Here is a 14,579-nt window from a genome sequence, read left to right as displayed (position 1 = left end):
CTCCTCCATGGTACGGGATCACCTGAAGTAAAGCTCACACTTGTTCAACCACGTGAGCGGGTCGGACTCCCCGCCATAGTGCGGGAACGAGAGCTTGGGCTGCCACGGCCGTCTCCAGTTGTCCTCGTCGCGGTAGTCGCGGCGATCCCGCGGGTCCCGCAGGAAGCCACCGCCGCCAAACCCGCCGCCGCCACCGCCGCCGCCACCACCGCCGCCACCACCACCACCGCCACCAAAGCCACCACCCCGATCGTCATAACCGCCGATGTACCCTCCACCGTGGCCAGGGTAGCCGCCACCGCCGCCATAACTGCCGCCACGACCATCATAATAAGCACCGCCACCATAACCTCCACCACGGTCGTTGTTGTACTCCCCGCCACGTCGGTAGTCACTACCACCATCACCGCCAAGGCCACGCCGATAGTCACCACCGCCAGCACCGCCAGGCCCACTGAAGCCGCTGCCGCCCAAGCCGCCAAGACTGGTACTGCGCCATGGTTGCCGCAGCTGGTCCTTCGGAAGGCCGTCGTCGTCGCCGGACTGGAACTTCTCTGTGCAGGTGATGCGCCGATCGTGCGAGTCCAGTCTGCTGTTGATGGTGGTGATCTGTCCAAGCATGCGATCCATCTTGGCGCCGAGGTTCAGCAAGCCGGCGCCCAGCTCACGGAGAGTGGGCTCAGGATCGGTAGGGCCAGTCATGGTCGAGGTCGACGATGACGATGCCCCAGATTCCGTCTCTGATACCAAATTGGTACTGCTACGCCACCGCCGGGTAGGAGTACACAGAGGAGGAACCAGAACAGATGAAGAAGAAGGATGGGAACAAAGTGGATAGCGAGGAGGACGGCCGGATGTCAGATCGCCGGCGGCAGGGAGGTCCTGCGCCAGGTCGAAGATGACACCGCCCCTTCTAGGGAGATATCAATTCCTTCGATAAAACTTCCCCTAATACAATCTAGGCACCTTTATAGCAATAGGTTCTTTCCAAATTAACAAACCAACTAAAGGGAAACAGATCTTCTAATTAAAAGGAAATAACTAACTATCCTTATCCGAAGGAAGAGGAGCTGCCTGGGCCTTTTCCTTGCGGCGCCTTTGATAGGTTTTACCAATGAAAGCATCGGTAACAGATGCTACCCAGCACAATGACAACCTCCGTATAAGAACATACATAGCAAAATACACCATAAATCCAGCAATAGTGAATGGTTTTTCAGACTTCGTTGGTCCTGTTGAGGTATGTGCATTTCTTATTACTGAGGAGTTTTTATTTAAATGTTCCTTATTCATTGGAACTAAAGTCAGAAAATGCTTGCTTATGCCGTGTACCTTGAAATTGTACTATCAAAGAAGAAAGAATTGTCTACTTTGACATTCTTGATGTAAGTTGAATAAACTAATGTGTAATTTCTTATTTCCTCAATGTAGCAGGTAGACTTGTGCAATGTGGGAAAATGTTTTTTTTGTTAAAAAATGAAACTTAGAAAGTAACTTTGCGATGCCAGTTTTCATCTACTTTTACCAGAGCCTTTGTTCCAACAACTGTATAAGTTATCACTATTTGTCTTGAAATTCTATTATGCCTCAAGGAGAAGGCAACACACTGTTATTTTTCAAATAGCTATCTTCTGCATAGGTGAAACTAGTTCTACCATGAATTGATATACTTCTAATTGTTAATGTAGAATGGCTGAATCTCCTCACTCCCAATTGGGGGGAGGGGGATTTCATATAAATAGCCAATATGGCTGAGTATACAAGGAAGGTTATAATCAGCTATAAACAAATATATAAGTAGGGGCTGTAAATGCCTAATACCTGCCCGCAGTCACAGCGGGAGGGTTGTGAATTCAAAGACTATGTAGAAAGGTAGACAGAGATGGGAAACACCGCGCACCCTAATGTGTGGGGGGGAGGGGCGGGGTTGACCTTCATTATATAGTGCCAACATGACTTGGAGTACAAGATGTACATGCCCAATGGGCCTATACGCCAAATACAGGCCTTGTGTACACATACACAACTATACATGCCTAATACCCGCCCGCAGTCGAAGCGTCGGGATTCCTGATGCAAAGACTGGACCTGTTCCGGGAGACCCTTCGTCATGATATTAGCGAACTGATACTGTGACGGCACATGGAGAACACAGACTTCACCCAAGGAGACTTTTTCGCGAACGAAGTGGATGTCGATCTCGATGTGCTTGGTACGGCAGTGGTGGACCAGGTTGGCTGTCATGTAGACAACACTGATGTTGTCGCAGTAGACGATGGTGGCGACGCGCAGAGGAACGTGTAGGTCCTGCAGAAGCTGGCGCATCCAACAACACTCGGCGATGATGTGAGCAACAGCCCGGTACTCGGCTTCCGTACTGGACAGGGACATCGTGGTTTGCCGTTTAGACGACCAGGACACCAGGTTGTCTCCAAGGAAGACACAGAAACCTAATGTGGAGTGGTGGGAATCTGGACAACCAGCCCAGTCGGCGTCGGAGTAGGCGATCAGCTTGTTGACAGGCCCAGTGCCGATGTGGAGGCCGTCTGACAAAGAACCCTTCACGTACCGGAGGATACGCTTGACCAGCGCAAGGTGGGGCTCTCGAGGAACAAGCAGACCTGCTGAACCACGTACGCCAAGTCGGGGCGGGTTAGAGTGAGGTACTGGAGAGCTCCAGCGAGACTCCGGTACTCGGTGGGGTCGGCAACAAGAGCGCCCTCCAAGGCGGACAGCTTGGCATGAGCATCAATAGGTGTCGATGTCGAGTGACACTCGGCCATGCCGGCTCATAGAAGAAGCTCCAGCACATACTAATGCTGGGAAAGGAAGAGTCCCTCGGAAAAACACATGATGGAGATGCCGAGGAAGTGATGAAGATTGCCCAAGTCTATAATGGCAAACTCGAAGTGGAGACGCTCGGTGATGCGACGAAGGAGAGCTAGAGTCGACGCTGTCAGGACGATATCGTTGATGTAGAGGAGCAGGTATGCTGTAGCACCACCCTCTTGGAGCAGAAAGAGGGAGGTGTCAGATGCCGAGGCCAAGAATCCGAGTTGGCGAAGGTAAGTGGCGAACTGCTGGTACCATGCCCGAGGAGCCTGCTTGAGTCCATACAATGAATGCTGCAGGAGACAGACATAGTCCGGGTGAGCAGGGCCGATGAAGTCAAGTAGACGGTCTTCTCCAGGTGACCATGAAGAAAGGCGTTCTTCACGTCAAGCTGGTGAATACGCCAGCGACGGGAGGCGGCGATGCTGAGGACGACGCGGATGGTGGCCGGTTTGACAACCGGGCTGAACGTCTCGTCGTAGTCGATGCCGTGGCATTGAGTGAAGCCATGGACCACCCAGCGAGCCTTGTGATGGGCTAAAGTCCCATCAGAGTGGAATTTATGCTTGTAAATCCACTTGCCCGTCACAACATTCGAACCCGGAGGCCTGGGCACAAGCCGCCAAGTATCGTTGTCGATGAGAGCCTGGTACTCGTCTGCCATAGCCGCCCGCCACTGAGGATTGGCGAGAGTGCCCCTGTAGTTCCCCGGTATCGGAGAGATGACTGAAAGGACAACGACGTGCGCCGAAGGAGCTGGGAAGCCGTATCGGTCAACAGGCTTCAGGGAGCCAGCCTGGGACCGCGTCATGGGCCGACTGGGAGCCGGCGATGGCACAGTTGGGCAGCCGCCGGAGCGATCGGCTGAAGAGACGGCCTTGGAGAGTCGACACGGGCTCTTCGGCTATAGACACGGCCAAAGGTAGCAGGTGGCCGAGGAGGGAGGATGACGGGCGCCGGAGTTGCCGTGACCATGGCAGAGGCGGCCGCGACTGGTGCGGCCACGGCTGGGACGGCCGCGGCTGGAGTGGCCACGGCTGGGGTGGTCGTGACAGGGGCGGCCGTGGCAGGGGTGGCCAGTGCCAGCTGTCGAGCAGCCGGGACGATGACAGGGCCCCCAGGAGAATGGCGGGGTCGTCGGGGAGCTCCTCCAGGAGAGCTCGGGTACGGCACGGTTGCTCAACACCTGATGAGGGTGGAGGGTCCGCTGTGGGAGCTGTTGCTGTAGTGCAACGCACCGGCGCGACAGATCTTGCAAAAAGAAAGTCCAGGTCGCTCGAGGGCGTCCTAGGTGAGTAAAGACCGAAGGGGAAGCACGTCTCGTCATAGACCACATGGCGAGAGATTATGATACGCTTAGTGGTCAGGTCGAGACACTGGTACCCTTTGTGAGAGGAGGGGTAACCAAGAAAGACACAAGCTGTGGAACGGGGAGCGAACTTGTGGCGAGTCGTGGCAGTCATGTTTGGGTAGCAGAGACACCCAAAAACCTAGAGGTGAGAGTAGTCTGGCGAGGTGTTGTAGAGCAGCGAGTAGGAGATAACATTGCAGACAGCAGAGCATGGGCGCCTATTGAGCAGGTAGGTTGTCGTGGCAAGAGCCTCAGCCCATTAGGCAGGGGGCATGTGCGCATGGATCAGCATGGTCCGGATGATATTGTTCAGCGTGCGGAGGAGGCGCTCGGCCCTATCATTTTGTGGGGATGTATATGGGCAAGAGAGTCGTAAGTGAATACCCCGGGAAGCGAAGAGTGTTAGGAGGGTGTTATTCACGAACTCCTTGCCGTTGTCAGCCTGGAAGGACCGAACAGAAAGCTGAAACTGTGTTTGGGTGAAGGTGCAGAATTCTATGATGTGGGCGGCGACCTCAGATTTGTGAGCGAGTGGGAAAGTCCAGCAAAAGTGAGTGTACTCATCCAACAAAACAAGATAATACTGGGCACCCGAGACACTAGCGACAGGAGATGTCCTGACGTCACAATGAACAAGTTCAAACGTACCGAAGTAGAAGAACTAGACGCTGAAAACGGGAGATGCACATGTTTTCCGAGTTGACATGAATGACAAATAGTGTTTGCTGCCTTATTACAATGGATAAAATTATTATTCCCAAGTGTGTCGATGGCAGAGGAGCCGGGATGGCCAAGACGGTGATGCCACGGGTCGGTGGAGGTGGCGAGGAGGGCTTGAGATGCTGGCAGGATGGCAGGAAGGGTGTAGAGGTCGCCAGTGAAAGCAATGAGGATTGCGTGGAAAGATTGATTGATTGATTAGGAGTAAACAGAGGTTACATATATAGGCAGGGAACACCCCTAGCCTGATCTAATCAATCTAGGGTTCGGCAGGCCTGGCGCACAGCCCACCCAGGCCCAGGCACACAGCACACGCCTGGGCCCTCTCACACACAAACACATATACATGTCTAATACCCCCCCCCCCCCCCGCAGTCTGATCGTCGGCAGCCTGAACGTTCAGACTGGACCTGAACTCTGTGAAAACAGAAGACGGCAGGCCCTTGGTGAAGATGTCGGCGTACTGTGAGCTTGTAGGAACATGAAGAACGCGAACAGCTCCTATAGCAACATGCTCCCAAACAAAGTGAAGATCAATCTCAACATGTTTGGTGCGCTGATGCTGTACGGGATTGGCAGACATGTAGATGGTGCTGATATTGTCGCAGTAAACCAGGGCAGCTCTGCTAACAGGCGCATGCAGCTCAGCAAGAAGCTGGCGCAACCAAGAAACCTCTGCGACAGCATTGGCGACAGCTCTGTATTCAGCCTCAGCACTGGAACACGAAACTGCAGTCTGGCGCTTGGAGGACCAGGAGATGAGATTGTCACCAAAGAAGACCGCATAGCCGGAAGTCGACTTGCGGGTATCAGGGCAACCAGCCCAATCAGCATCTGAGTAGACCACAAGATCAGACTGAGCAGACAGATGCAGCAGGAGTCCCAAGTGAAGCGTGCCTCGAACATATCTCAAAATCCTCTTGAGAGCAGCCAGATGGGGCTCTCGGGGATCATGCATATGAAAACAATCCTGCTGAATAGCATATGCAATGTCTGGATGGGTGAAGGTCAGGTACTGCAGGGCGCCAGCTAAACTGCGGAAATCTGTAGGATCAGCCACAGGAACACCACCATCCGTAGGAAGCTTGGGATTTGTGTCGACAGGTGTGGCACAAGGCTTGCAGTCTGACATGCTATCTCGCTGAAGAATCTCCACCATATACTGACGCTGAGACAGCAAAAGACCAGAGCCAGAACACTGCACATGCATACCCAGAAAGTGATGAAGCTCACCAAGATCCTTCATGGAAAACTCATGCTGAAGGGCATCGATGACACGGCGAAGCAACTGAGTCGATGAGGCCGTAAGAACGATGTCATCCACGTAGAGCAAAAGATACACTGTGTCACCACCCTGGGATAGACAAACAATGACGTGTCCATCTTGGCCTCCACAAACCCGAGCTGAATGATGTAGGAGGCGAAGCGACTGTACCATGCCCTGGACGCCTGCTTAAGACCGTAGAGTGATCGATTAAGCCGGCACACGTAATCTGGATGAGCTGAATCCTCGAAACCCGTCGGCTGAGAATAATAGACTATCTCGGATAGGTTGCCATGAAGGAATGCATTCTTGACATCGAGCTGATGAATAGGCCAGTTGTGAGAAAGAGCCAGAGACAGAACTGTACGACTGTAGCTGGCTTGACAACTGGACTGAAGGTCTCATCAAAATCAATCCCTGGACGCTGTGTGAAGCCACGGAGAACCCAGCGAGCCTTATAACATTCCAGAGTACCATCTGCCTTGAGCTTGTGCTTGAACACCCACTTGCCACTCACAATGTTGCAATGCGACGGTCGAGGAACCAGATCCCAAGTTCTGTTTATCAACAGGGTGTCAAACTCTTCTTGCATAGCACCTCGCCAATTAGGATCCGCAAGGCCCCCGCGATATGAGTGAGGAATAGGAGACAGCGTCGAGGCAGTGTACATGGACGGGAAGCGCAGCCCACTCTTCGCACGTGTGGTCATACCATGTTGGTTAGACACAGGCTGTGTCGGAATAGCACCACGTGGGAGAGGTCGAGGAGGAACTGGCCCATTGACAGGCCGCCGGGAGTAGAGGTGGATGAACTCCCGCAGGGGCCGGTGGGAGGCAGGTGCAGGCGAAGCCACGGCCGAGGCGGCGGGAGCAGGCCTCGTTGTGAAGACGAGCGGTGCTGAAGAAGCGTCGGCTGGTGGCGCACCCGGTGCAGCAGCAAGGGATGCCGAGGGGGCACCTGCTGGTGCCGGGGATGCTGCTGGAGATGTCGCGGGTGTCGCCGGGGGAGCTGGGGTGCCCATCACGGGGGACGAGCCTAGCTCAGTCCGCGTCGAGGGCACGAAGGTGGCTGTACGTGGCTGTGCAGCAGGCGCCAGGAGAGCTGGAGCGCCAAACTCAGTGGGCGCCCCAAACTCAGGTTGCGCCGAGGGCGCAGAGGTCGCCGCACGTGGCTGTGCGACGGTCGCTGGTGTACCTGGAGGCAGAAGATGTACGGGTCCGATAGGAACCTGTACGAGGTCAGAGTGATCATAAAGAAACTCAAAATCTGCGGCACCAGGGGGTGTGGGCTGCGATGAAAACGGGAACGAGGTCTCAACAAACACCACATGGCGTGAGATAAGAACTCAGTTGGACTAGAGATCAAGGCAGCGGTACCCTTTGTGATTAGCAGAATATTCCAGGAAGACGCACGATGCTGAACGTGGAGCAAGTTTATTGGCTGCAGTGGCTGAAAGGTTGGGATAACAAAGACAGCCAAAAACCCGAAGATGACCATATGTTGGGGCAGTGCCAAACAAAGCAGAGTGAGGTGTGGCTAACTGCAGACTTTTGGCCGGGAGGATGTTCAGCACATGTGTAGCAGCATGGAGAGCTTCTACCCAATACGTGGGAGGCATACTGGCCTGAAACAGTAGGGAGCGAGCAGCATTGTTAACAGTACGGATCATGCACTCAGCTTTACTGTTTTGAGGCGAGGTGTATGGACAGGACATGCACAGGGGAACACCGTTGTTGAGGAAGAAGGTGCGAGTGCTAGAGTTGTCAAACTCACGCCCGTTGTCGCACCGGACAGCTTTCACCGTGACGCCAAACTGTGTGCGCACATAAGAGAAGAAGTTTGCCAGTGTGGAAAAGGTGTCAGATTTAACACGTAGAGGAAAAGTCTACAAGTAATGAGAACAGTCATCGAGAACAACTAAGTAATATTTAAAACAAGAGACACTAGGAACTGGAGAGGTCCATAAATCACAATGAATAAGATCAAAATTACTAGTTGCATGTGAGTTCGATGACTGAAAAGGCAAACGAGTATGATGGCCTAGCTGACAAGCATGACAGATGGAGCTAGATGCCGTGGTACAAAAGGGGACAACTGAAGCAACCTTCGCTAAGACCTCATGACTAGGATGACCAAGACGGCGATGCCACAACGAGGTGGATGAAGCAGCTAGAGCCTGCGTCGTGTGAAGATGGAGTGGGTATAGCAGGCCGGAGCTATTGCACCTGACGATCACCCTCTGCGTTGTGAGATCCTTCACAAAGCAACCAGCGGGGTCAAATTCAACAGAGCAATTGTTATCAGAAGTAAATTGGCATACAGAAATAAGATTTTTAATAAGTCTTGGAGAAACAAGGACATTATTAAGAGATAAATGCCCAGGAAGTGAAGTAGCGCCAGTAGCAGTGACGGGAAGCAGAGAGCCGTCACCGACAACAATTGATGAAGGAAAAGGGTACCACGGGGATAAAACATGTGAAAGAGTTGAAGAATTCGAGGTCATATGAGAGGTAGCACCAGAGTCGAAGTACCAGTCGGTCTGAGGTTGCGGCCGGAGAGTCATGGTGCTAAAGGTCGAAGCGAGGGATTGCTGATCCCAAGACGAAGTGACGCCGCTTGCCGCTTGCTGGAAACCAGGAGGCGGCACCTGCTGAGGAAGAGTAGGTGCGCCGAAGTAGTACAGGAGCGCCAGGGGTCCATACAGCGATTGCTGGACGGGCAGGATGGCCTGCTGCGGCGCCTGAGCGGCATGGAGAGCATGCTGCTGGGCGACCAGCGCATGCTGCTGGGAGGGTGGCGGCCCTGGGACGCCAGGAGGGGCCGGTGAAGCAGCCGGAGGCTTGGATCCGGGCCACATCTGAATTGTGCCAGTCCAGGGGTTGTAGAAGGAGGGCCACTGCACCGGGGGCCCCTGAGGAGGCGCTGAGGCTGCTTGGCTGCTAGGGCTAGAGGCGCCAGCGGTGGACTGGGCGCCATTGCCACCCTTGCTGCCTTTGCCGCGCTTGCCGTGGCCGCCCTTGCCGGAAGACGCCGAGGTGTTGGAGGCGCCGTTGCCGCCGCCCCCCCCGGACCCCTTGCTGCCCCTGAGCCAGAGTTGGATCGGCAAGAGGGGCGCTGAAAGGGAGCGGGGGAGAGCTGGGATGATGCTGTCCCAGCGAGGAGGGCGGTAGAAGGGGTGGTCGCCTAGTTCGACAAGGTGATCTCCTCCAAGGTCAGATCGTCGCAGACCTCCAGGAAGGAGGGGAACGAGCAGCTGCGGCGTAGATGGCGTCCGATGGAGGCGTACTTCTCGTTGAGGCCACGGAGAACATTGAGGACAAGTGTACGATCGGAGACGACTTCGCCGAGATCGGCTAGGTCATCCGCCATGCACTTGAAGTGCTTGCAGTAGTCCGTGATGGAGAGGTCGCCTTGGACGAACATCCGGAAGCGGGCATCGAGATGCAGGACGCGCGCCACCTTATTCCCAATGAACTGGGCCTCGATGGCGAGCCAAGTCGAGCGAGTCGTGGCGCCCTGGGTACTCCGGGCCATGACGATGTCGACGAGGTTGCTGGAGAGCGTGCTGTGGAGCCATGATCGGACGACGCAGTCCATGCACGTCCAATCTGGGGAGGTGCATGAAGGAACATCATCGAGAACGTGATCCTCCAGTGAGTACTTACCGAGGGTGAGCAGGAACTGTTCACGCCACTTGGAGTAGCTGCCGGAGTTGACGTCGAGGACAACGATGACGAGGCAGCGGACGTTCTGCACGGTGATGGCCTGGGCGTGCAGATTGAGGAGCGCAGTAGCCTCGTGAAGAAGAAGAGCACCATGGAGATCGCCGGGGAAGTCGCCGTGCACAGATGGTTCTCCGTGGTGGCTGTGGGCGTCGTTGATGGCGGTTGCGGCGGCCTTGTGCTCGCGTGCGGTGCGCCGAAGGGCAGCACGCGCGCGAGCATCGTTATCCTCGCGGTCCTTGGCGGCAGCGGCAGCCTCCTTCTCGGCTTCCTGGGCGCGAGAGAGGGCGGCTTCGCGGGCGGCGAGGCAGGCCGCGCATTCTTCTTCCTTCTTCTGGCGGGCAGCAGCGGAATCAACCGATCCGGCCATCGGGCAACAATGGCAGGGGGCCGGTGCGAGATGGGGAGGGGAGATTGCGGTGGCCGGCGGGGGTGGACGCAGCCCGAGGGAGTCGTGCGCGGGGGAGCAGCGCCGCGGGGCGCGCTAGGGTGCGGAAGCGGGATCGGGATCCCGATCTCTTGATACCATGAAAGCAATGAGGATTGTGTGGAAAGATTGATTGATTGATTAGGAGTAAACAGAGGTTACATATATAGGCAGGGAACACCCCTAGCCTGACCTAATCAATATAGGGTTCGGCAGGCCTGACGGCACAGCCCACCCAGGCCCAGGCGCAAAGCACATGCCTGGGCCCTCTCACACACAAACACATATACATGTCTGACAGCCAGCACCATTGTAGCGAAGCATCACGCGTCTGGTCTGGATATCCTTCACAGAAAAACCCAGAGCGTCAAATTCAATGGAATAGTTGTTATCCCTAGTAAATTGGCGAACGGAAAGGAGGTTGCGCACGTGGGATGGAACAACTAGAACATTGCTAAGAGTAAAGTTGGGCTCTGCTGTAGGAAGGACTGACTCGCCACGACAGGTGATAGGAATAGTTTAACCATTGCCAACGGTAATGGAAGAATGAGGAGGGGGGAACGGGAAAGAAGTATACGAACCGTGGTGCTCACATGGGAGGAGGCACCAGAGTCCATGACCCAGGTGGACTGGTTCTGGAGCGCCATCTGGTTGAGGGCAGCGATGAGACCAGACTGGTCCCACATCGGTGTTGAGGGAGACACCTGAAGTGGCGCGAAGGCAGTATGCGCCTGAGGAGCTGCGCCGAGAAGGCCAGGGCGCCAGGCTCCAGCCGCAGGACCTTGCTGTTGCTGGGTCGGAAACGGCCCCTGTGGCGCCCATGGATTGTAGCAGATCGATGGGCCCACGGGGCGTTAGGGCTGGGGTGCACTGTTGGTGGAGGCGCCGCTGGATGCCGACTGTTGTCCGTGGCCACCACCACCGTTGCCTCTGCTGTTGCCCCTCTGCGAGCCGCCACCCTTCTTCTTGTTGCCTGATAGGTGTTGATATAATCCTGCACAAGAATGGCCCGATCTTCACGATAGTAGGTTTAAGAACAAGGATAACTTTGCTGCGAACAGCGGGTAAATAGCTTTATACCTGCCAAGTTTGGATGCGATCAAGTGACGTGGAGAGAGAGACCAAAACCTTGAGGACTTCGACTCGATCTCCGATCTATTGTAGAACCACACATCGGGACTAATCCACACAAAACGGTACAGCCGTACTGGAAACCATAGAGCATGAAGTACGGAACTCAGAGGGATCTCTTCAAAAGTCCAAGAAGAATAAGAAAGAACAAGGGTATGCAAGGCACTCAGCAGCTCGGCTACAAAACAATTTCAGTTTATCAAAATGATCAAAGGTTTTTTCTGAGTACACATAGGCGATATTTATACTAGGAACAACCCTCTTAGATAGGTATGAACTGAAGTCTCCACGTTGGAAGGTGGAAGGCCAACTGGTGAAGCATTCACGAGATGGTCTTCAATTCCTACGCGCATCCTCTCAGCTTCTGAGCAGTCTTCAGTAAACTGGTCATTACTCCTTGCTCAAAAGTCGAAACGATGAGCCGTTTGTTGGGGTGTGAAACTAGACTTGACAAGCTTTCTAGGCATGCGCTGCATGCATCATGAAACATTGTAGAATGGTACAGTCTTGCACGATAAGTTGAGCAAAGATAAATCCTCGAGCAGACACTTGACCTTCTGACCAGTCTTTAGTCTTTTGACAATAAATTTTATTGGGGATCCTAAATGATGTGACGTTTGCTAGGTTGGAAAGTCGACTTGATAAGCTTTCTAACAAGTGTTCATGGGCCTTCATATCTTCTGGGAATCAAAAGTTATAGCTGTTTCTTTTGATGGTCCGAACTGGTAGTCCGATCTGGCGGTCCGATCCGATCTGGTGCTCTTTTGGTCCGATCTGGTGCTATTTTCTTCATATGTACACCTAAGCACAATCAATGTAGAACATTTAGGTAGTATAACATCCTTAGAAGTCATGAAAGCACAATCGGTTAGGAATGAATTCACCCGCTCTTGTAGTTTCTTGGCACGACTTCTTGTAAGTGGCCCTTAATTTGTATCGTTGATGTTGGATGGTGAATTCTTAACACTTGAAGTATCATGCACGGTTGGGATGTCCTCGTCATTATCGGAGCCACCGCTGCCGGTCTTGGGAGGGGCCGACGGGGCACCACTGGAGCTCCCATGGTGCTGGAACGACACCCGCCCAGGCTGGTGCAGCTGGAGCCAGCGGACGCGAGGAGGGCAGTGTTGGCGATGCTCTTCTCGTCGTGAGACAGCCGGGTCTCCTTGAGGACGACCATGTCGTGGGCGCGGGAGAACGACGGGAGGACGATGGAGTTGGTGATGTCATCGATGGTGCTGGTGAAGCGAGGGTTGAGCTCACGAAGCATGGAGAAAACGACGGAGCGACCCTCGATAGGGTGGTCGACGGCACGGAGTTCAGCAGCCTTCAACTTGGTGTGCTGACAGTACTCCGAGATGGTGGAGTCACCCTGCGTGAGGGTGTGGAATTCCTCGAGAAGGAGGACACCGCGCGGCTCCTAGTTGGCGGTGAAGAGCTCTTCGATTGCCACCCAGAGTTGACGGGCAGTCTGGTCATCGCCGGCCAAGGCGAGGTCGGGGACGGAGTCACCGACGGAGCCGAAGAGCCAACTCTTGAAGCAAGAGTCGGCGACGACCCACTGCGGATCGTTGGGGAGGGGTGTGTCGGGGGCGTTGATGTGCGGGCGAAGGCCGAACGCTGCACAGAACCTTGAAGTAGGAGGACCACTTTAGGCAGTTGGAGTTCATCTCCAACGTGAAGGAGACGTGAGTCTTCACGAACACAGCCGCGGCTGGGTGGATGAAGAGGGGCGGTGCAGAGTCGCCGTTGGTGAAGGCGCTGCTGGAAGAGCTCGATGTGGTGGAGCTGGTTGCCGCGGCGGACGTCACGGTGGAGAAGGGGATGGCGCGGCGTGGCCAGAGAGACGGCGCACGAGCGGGGGTTGGACGCGCGAGGAGGGGGATCCTGGCGCGGGGCTAGCGGCGGCTCGCTGTGGATCAGAGTGATCGGCGGCGTGGCATCGAGGGTGAGCGCGTAGTGGGGAATCCTTGCACACGTGAGAGGAGGGACGGCGGCTAGGGCTTGAACCCTAGCGCCTGGGGCGGAAGCAAGGAAATAGGGATCGTGATTTCCCTGATAGCATGTAGAATGGTAGAGAGAGATGGGAAACACCGCACACCCTAATGGGGGGTGACCTTCATTATATAGCGCCAACATGGCTTGGAGTACAAAATGTACATGCCCAATGGGCCTATACGCCCAATACGGGCCTTGTGTACACATACACAACTATACATACCTAATAGACTGGACCTATAGTTAGTAAAGAGCTGAACAAGTAGACCCTTGGTCATGATGTCCGCATAATGATGAATCATGAGATGACCGAACATGAAGAACGTGCACGTTCCCCATGGCGACCTTGTCGCGCACGAAGTGGATGTCGGTCTCGATGTGCTTCGTGCGCTTATGGTGGATAGGGTTGGGGGTCATGTAGATTGTGATAACATTGCCGCAGTCGACGACTGTCACTATAGAGAAGGGAATGTGGAGTTCCTGGAGGAGTTGTTGAAGCCAGCAACACTCGGCCATGGCATGGTCGATGGTGCTGTACTCAGCCTCTATACTGGAGCGCGAAGCGCGAGACTGTGGTCTGGCATTTGGACGACCAGCACACCAGGTTGTTGGCAAAGTAGATGCACTAGCCTGATGTGGAGCATCTAGAGTCTGGTAGCTGGCCCCGTCTTTGTCGGAGTATGCTGTGAGGGACTAGATGGGTTCGGTGCCGATGTGGAGTCCGTAGATGCTACCCTTGAAGTACGGCAGGATGCGCTTGATCAATGTGAGGTGAGGCTCATGCGGATCATGCATGAAGAGGCACACCTACTGCACTGCATATGCTAGATCTGATGGGAATAAGTCTCTGTACTTTGGTCTTTGTGGGGCTCATGCTGTAGCACAACAGCACATGGTCCTCTACACGCTGCAGCACTACTGGTCTTGCTGCCACAGCATGTTAGACCAGCTAGGACAGCATCTTAGCATATGCTTTGGCTGCCTTGGCAGCTATAAATATGTATCCCAACCTCTCGGGTTGGCATGACACTGTGTGAGTGTGTGAGAGAAATAAACCAGAAAATTGCCCCAACTCCTAGTGTCATCCTCTCCCGATGAGAGTAATAGTTCATATTCTAACAACTGGTATCAGAG

At 54.5% G+C, this 14,579-nt stretch overlaps 2 protein-coding genes across 2 annotated transcripts; both read right to left on the bottom strand.

Annotated features, from left to right (window-relative positions):
* Positions 1–18: 18 nt before the first annotated feature.
* On the bottom strand, positions 19–702 carry LOC120645575 (TATA-binding protein-associated factor 2N-like). The gene is made up of 2 exons (XM_039922357.1): positions 272–702; positions 19–22 (listed from the first exon to the last, which is right to left on the bottom strand). Exons 1-2 carry the CDS (start codon positions 700–702, stop codon positions 19–21), a joined length of 435 nt encoding a protein of 144 aa, XP_039778291.1.
* A 10,468-nt stretch (positions 703–11,170) lies between these two features.
* LOC120645573 lies at positions 11,171–13,961 on the bottom strand. Its single transcript, XM_039922356.1, has 4 exons — positions 13,756–13,961; positions 12,934–13,078; positions 12,531–12,819; positions 11,171–11,310 (listed from the first exon to the last, which is right to left on the bottom strand). The coding sequence occupies exons 1-4, from the start codon at positions 13,959–13,961 to the stop codon at positions 11,171–11,173; spliced, it is 780 nt and encodes a 259-aa protein (XP_039778290.1).
* Positions 13,962–14,579: the final 618 nt, after the last annotated feature.

This window comes from Panicum virgatum, chromosome 8K (genome assembly GCF_016808335.1).
Source record: "Panicum virgatum strain AP13 chromosome 8K, P.virgatum_v5, whole genome shotgun sequence".
Taxonomy (NCBI): domain Eukaryota; kingdom Viridiplantae; phylum Streptophyta; class Magnoliopsida; order Poales; family Poaceae; genus Panicum; species Panicum virgatum.
Note: the sequence above shows the minus strand (reverse complement) of the source record. Positions and strands in the feature narration are given on the sequence as shown.